Here is a 6195-nt window from a genome sequence, read left to right as displayed (position 1 = left end):
TATATATATATATATATATATATGTATGTATATATTTATATATATGTGTGTGTATGCATGTATGTATGTATGTATGTGTATACATCATCATCATTTAACATCTGTCTTCCATGCCAGTAAGGGGTTTGACAGTTTGACAGGAGCTGGAAAGCTAGGGAGCTGCACTTGGCTATATTGCTTTGTCTGCAAAGTTTCTATGGCTGAATGCTCCAACCTAACTTTTTTTCTTGGAAATCCTCCCTTAGCCACCTTATAAGCAACTATGAATTCGACCCTTTTTCCTCCTTCAAATAATTACCCTCCCCTTTCTCACTGCCACACCTTCTCACACTTTTATAGTCATTATCCTTAAATTTTGACATCTATCGACAAACCCAACCACAACAAACCATCCTTCAATTCCTACCCATCCTAACCCTCCCACTCCTCTTCCAACTCTCCACATCTACTACGACCCCTCTCAATACCCTGATTCTTAATCTCATTCCATTTTCTTGAACTGACTCTCTTATTGAGGTAGTGATGGGGTGAGGTGTGGCATGGTGGTTGTGTTGGTTCTAGTGGTGGGGGTAATGACAATGATGACAATGGTTTTGTTATTGCTGTTCTTGTTCTTGTCATCACTGCTGGTGTTGATCTAGCTCCAAATAGGCCATGACAGAGGAGAACTCTGAGCGAAGGTGTTCCAGTTGTGCCCATCCTATCTTTCTGTATATCAATGGACAATATTGTCCATTATCCAACGCATCCTTCTTTATTTAAGACAGTAGGATGTGAATCAAAAATGATTTGGCAGCAATTTCTAGTAGGTTGGGCAAACATAGATATTCTACAATAAGGTGTTATCCCTAATGGCTGGAGTACTAGCTATGTTGTCAGCCTATACTACGAACAAAGTAGATATACTGGGAAGGAGTAATTAGATAGGCCTCAGACTGATCAATCAGCTTTTAAAAATAATAGATGTTAGAAAAAGTAATTGAAGTATCACAGAATAGCATTAGCTTGGATATGATTAAGGCCTGGTTTGTACATCTTTCCATGTTTGTCACTGATTCATTCATCACTGATCCAGGATAACATAGTTTGCTCAATTGTGAACCGTGTTTCATTTATCATGGTTCAGGTTATGATAACAAGGGTAGGCAATCAGTTAATGATTCTGTTTGTACTGTAAAACTTGCCCCAGCAACCACCCACAATGCTCAGTTACCCAAAATATATTAACCGTTGTTTGCATTTACATGGCTATGCTGCAAGGCTGTGTATATTTTATATGATTTATGCACCCATACTCGTTCACATTGGACCAGTGAGCAGAAAAAAAGTATGAAGGCACCTAATCCTAACAAATGATACAAACAAATGTATTCTCTACAGGAAATGGTAGAGGTGATGAAGAAAATATGTGATGCTAGAAGATTTGCTGCAGTGGCTGCAAGTTTGGTATCAATGAATCTATATTCATTTACAAATGTATTGAGATGTTTCTTTTATCACTGTGTGTCTGTGTGTGTGTGTGTTTTTTTTTAAATCAACCTTCCGTGATAAACAAGGATAGGTGTTCTGGGTTGTTAAACTATGAAGATATTATATTTTAAATGCAAGAACTGTATAAGTTTTTATCTAGAAGCAAACAACTCTTCTTTGTATTTTTCATATGAAAATAGACCTGTAACACAGTGCTATGCTCTGTTAAGCCTGTATATCTTTTGCCACCATCATAAACATTTATTACAACATCATTACTAACTACCAAAGAGAAGCTACTAGCTCATATGAAATATAGTTGCATAATACTTAACTTCTAAAAACATGCATCTTTATGCTGCCAGTTACAAATGCGCAGTCATTGTACACTAGAAAATGTAGTCCTAGATACCCTGTGTCAGAATAAAAGATGAGGTGGTCACTGCTGGAACACTTTTGACCATAGCTCTACTTAATCGGAACCAAGCTGAGACAATAACAACAACTGCTGCCATCATGACTGTTTCCTTTCATAAGTTGTGCTTGGTTGGTTGGAAAAAGAAAAATGAATAACTCATTGCAAGACTGCAAACTTTCTCAGCTGATAGAATTTTACATTCAAAAAAATTAATTTTGATGGAAAATACCTAGAAGATATTTTTTAAGCCATTTGTTACCATATTTCTGTTGAAATACGCTACCTTTATTTCAATTCATTTCGAAAATATTGAAGAATTTAATAAAAAAAACTTGGTCATTTTAAACAGGAAGTTTGTAACATAGAACCAGGGGCAATTTGAGAAGGGTTGAAGTCAAATGGGTTAATTATTATCAGTTTCCTAATAACTTATGTTACAAAATGTCATGCTACAAGTTTTCCATTACAATAAGTTCAGTTACAATTTTGTTACAATACATTTTGTTGCAATTGATTTGATTAATATATCACTGGCAACATTTTTTGAATTACAAAAATATGGTTATAAAGCTTTATTGTCTTAGAGAAGCTTTGTGAAAGACATATATTTCCCAAGTTAATGAAGAGTATTTAACAAGGCAGTTAAGTTCTGTTGATCCTGGAGGTCTACAAATGTAATATGCAGGGTTTGTGAATTGTGTTCAAAATTTTAATAACACTGCCATGTAAAATGTATAATTACTTAATTAATGTAATTATTCAGATACATATTTTGGTTGAGAGATGAAACTGGGAAAACGTGTTTGTTATTAGCCAAGGAAGTTGATTTATTAAGATAGCAGACTTTTCAAAAACTTGGAATCTATAGGAAAATATATGAAAAATAAAAGGGAGTCCACAGTTGTGAAAAATTTGGGGAACCACTGATCTAGCTGTTTGCAACAATGAATTTACCAAAATTATTGACTTTGACATGATTAGGGACTGATGTTCAAAGTGGATTTACTAGTGGTGTTAAGTGCACATCTCTTATTAAAATGAAAGAGAATGTCAAAAAAAAAAAAAAAAAATGAAGAATCCACAAACTTAAAATAACTTCCACCACATCCTACATCTATTTATTACTTCTCAGCCCACTTGAATAAATTTTAGCAACAACAACAACAACAGCAGCAGCAGCAGCAGTGACTACAGCTTCTTGTCAATTGGTTATGAATGCTGTGAATCAGGACAATTTTAGCTGATTTCCTGACAGATTGTATATAAAAACCTATACACTCTCATTCCAGGAACCACTCTATTCTGTTTCGTCCACGAGGACTGATAGTCATAGGCATTATTAACTTCTCTACCAGACTAGAAAATTTACAATCTATCAGCAGAGGCTGAACTGGAAGAAGAATATAAATAATAACTGAAAAAAAAACAAAAACTTACAGATCATATAAAAAACAAAATGGGGCATTCAAATTCCACATGTTGTTCAAGGAAAAGGAAAACCAATGAACGAGTTCTAATGTTGGGTCTGGATGATGCAGGTACAGTTGGATGTTTTTTTTTAATTCTTACTGTTGTCTTTTAACCCTTTCATTAACATATTTATTTTAAGATGCTCTGTGTTTCTTTCAATTAATTTTAAATATAAAAAGAATTCAGTAAAATAATTTAGTTATCGTTAAGCTACCAGATAAAATGCTTAGTGGTATTTCGCCCATCATTACATTCTGAGTTCAAATTCTGCTGAGGTTGATTTTGCCTTTTATCCTTTCAAGGTTGATAAAATAAGTTCCAGCTGAACACTGAGGTTGATATAATTGACCTATTCCTCTCCTAAAATTGCTGGTCTTGTGCCAAAATTTGAAACCATTATTAAGCTGGTATGTGGAATATGCATTAACATGAAATTTTAATAGAAAATTTTAATATATATTATTTTAAACAAAAAATTTGATATCAAAGAACTTGGGGCAGTGCTGTCTTAGGGCATGAATACACCGGGCAGTTGCTTTTGGGCCACATGAAGGCCTAGTTCTGATATATGTATGCTGTGGCTGGCTATCAATAAATAAATAAATACTATAGGGCACAGAGCACTGTGCTCAGGGGCCTCAAGGGGTTTTCAGGAAAGTTGGTATCAGAAAGATTTATTATATTGCGATGAATTATTTAATTTTAGTAAATTCTATTACATTTTAATCAGTGATTATAAAATGTTATAAATTCTATTACAATATAGAAATATTGTGTGACAGTGGCCTTAACAGAACTATTACAATGCTTGTTTTACAAATAACTTTTGTGTTACAAAAGGTTCAGTTTTTGATATGTAATTAAATGTTTATAAGTTCTTTTATAATAAGTTAATTTATAGAAACATTGAGCCACAACAGTTTCTGTGTTGAAGTTCAGTGACCATTTCTGTTATAATTATGTTACAATTGTGTTAAAATAATATTTGTTACAAATCCTGTATATGCAATTGAGACACTGTTAAATTACAATAGTCATCTATATATCATACTTAATGTATATACACAATTGATAGGCCAGCTAGCACAGTATTTGTCCTGAGATAGCACCTTTTATGTAAATTGTGTTAAAAACACAATAACTATCAGAGGCAAAAATTCATTCCAGCAATGGCTTGGGACAGTGCTAAATACATTTTGGCTTCCTAGGGCCTCTTCAACAGTGTATACTTGCAGCCAGCTACGTGTTTGGATGAGAATTGATCATCTCTGATATATGAAAAAGTGAATAAAGCATTCATTGATGTTGCAAATAGCAACCTGGTTGAATAAAACTCTATTATATGCAACTGAGGCATAATTAAAATGGTTATCTATGTATCATATTTAATGTATATACACAGTTGATAGGCCAGTTACTGCAGTAGTTATCATGAGGTAATATCTTTTATGGACTTCTTGTGTTAAAAACACAATAAATATCAAAGAGAGACCAAAACTCATCCAAGCAGTGGCTACTAAGAGCCCCAGATGCATTGCAGCTGTTAATCTCTCAAAGTGTATCTCATTACACTGTCTGCTATTATTAGAAATTTTGTTATTACTAATTTACTATAATTCTCTTCAATTAAATTTTGCAATGATTAGTCCTGTTAGAATTAGGTTAATTACAATAAGCCTATTGACATTTAGTTTTGTAGAAGAAAAACTATTTGTCAGACTATATATATTGGATCATCCCATAAATAATGCATTTTTTTCAATTGCATGAACTAAAAGTCGGAGGGGGACAAGATAAACTGTCTGCATCAACTTGCTATAAAAGCAGGTAGTGATTTTACATTGTCCTTATTCTTAGTGCAAGTTTTGAAGAGTGCAGTTTGATCTTAACAGTCATGTTTTCAAAGCTATAATGGAAGTGACAAAGGAGCATATTCAGCATATTTTGTTTTATGAGTTTAATAAAGGCAACAATTCTGAGCCAGAAGCTACAGCCTAGAAGACAAGCCTCATCCTGGAAGATCTGTAGAGCTCGACGAGGACGTCCTGAAAACCCTGGAGGAACAAAATCCCATTGTAACTTTTGAGAAACTAGCACAGAAGCTTGGGTTTGATCATTCAACCATTCATCGACACCTGCATGCCATCAGAAAAGTCAGCAAATTTGGTCAATGGATCCCTCACAAACTATATGAGTTTAATCACATACAGAGAGTGAATGTGTGCTCTTCTTTGCTGTCACATATCACGAATGAACCTTTTTTGGACCAAATAGAGACTGGTAATGAGAAATGGATTCTCTATAAAATGTCAAGTGCTGAAAACAGTATGTAGGGAAAGGAGAAATACCAGCACCCCAGGCTAAAGAAGGTCTTCACCCCCATAAGGTGTTGTTATCTATTTGGTGGGACATGAAAGGTTTAGTCCATTCTGAACTTTTAAACCCAAACCAAACGATAACAAAGGAGATCTACTGCAAGCAGCTTAAGTCAGCGCTAGAAGAAAAACGACCATCTTTGGTTTCAAGATGGAAGGTGTTCTTCCATCAAGATAATGCTTGGCCACATACAGCAAGGATGACATTCCAAAGACTGGAGCAGTTTGAATGGGAAGCAATGCTCCACCCACCATATTTGCCAGACATTGCCCCATCTGACTTTCATTTATTCTGCAGTCTTCAAAATCATTTGGATGGAAAAAACATGAATTCTGTAGTTGAGGTCAGAACAGTATTGGACGAGTATTTTTCATCATGGACAAGTGAATTTTGCAAGTCAACCAGATAGATGAAAGAACATTGTAGAAAATGAAGGAGAGTATATTTTAGATTAAAAAGGA

General features: G+C 34.3%; 1 protein-coding gene across 1 annotated transcript in view; it reads left to right on the top strand.

The window, feature by feature from the left end:
* The first annotated feature begins 3085 nt into the window (after nt 1-3085).
* The window catches only part of LOC106879365 (ADP-ribosylation factor 1), a 17045-nt gene continuing 13935 nt past the window's right edge, over nt 3086-6195 (top strand). Inside the window, exon 1 of the mRNA XM_014928886.2 lies at nt 3086-3426. Coding sequence (XP_014784372.1) covers nt 3345-3426 — 82 coding nt within the window. The 5' untranslated portion in view covers nt 3086-3344. The remainder of the gene's footprint in view (nt 3427-6195) is intronic.

Source organism: Octopus bimaculoides, chromosome 11, assembly GCF_001194135.2.
Source record: "Octopus bimaculoides isolate UCB-OBI-ISO-001 chromosome 11, ASM119413v2, whole genome shotgun sequence".
NCBI lineage: Eukaryota > Metazoa > Mollusca > Cephalopoda > Octopoda > Octopodidae > Octopus > Octopus bimaculoides.
Note: the sequence above shows the minus strand (reverse complement) of the source record. Positions and strands in the feature narration are given on the sequence as shown.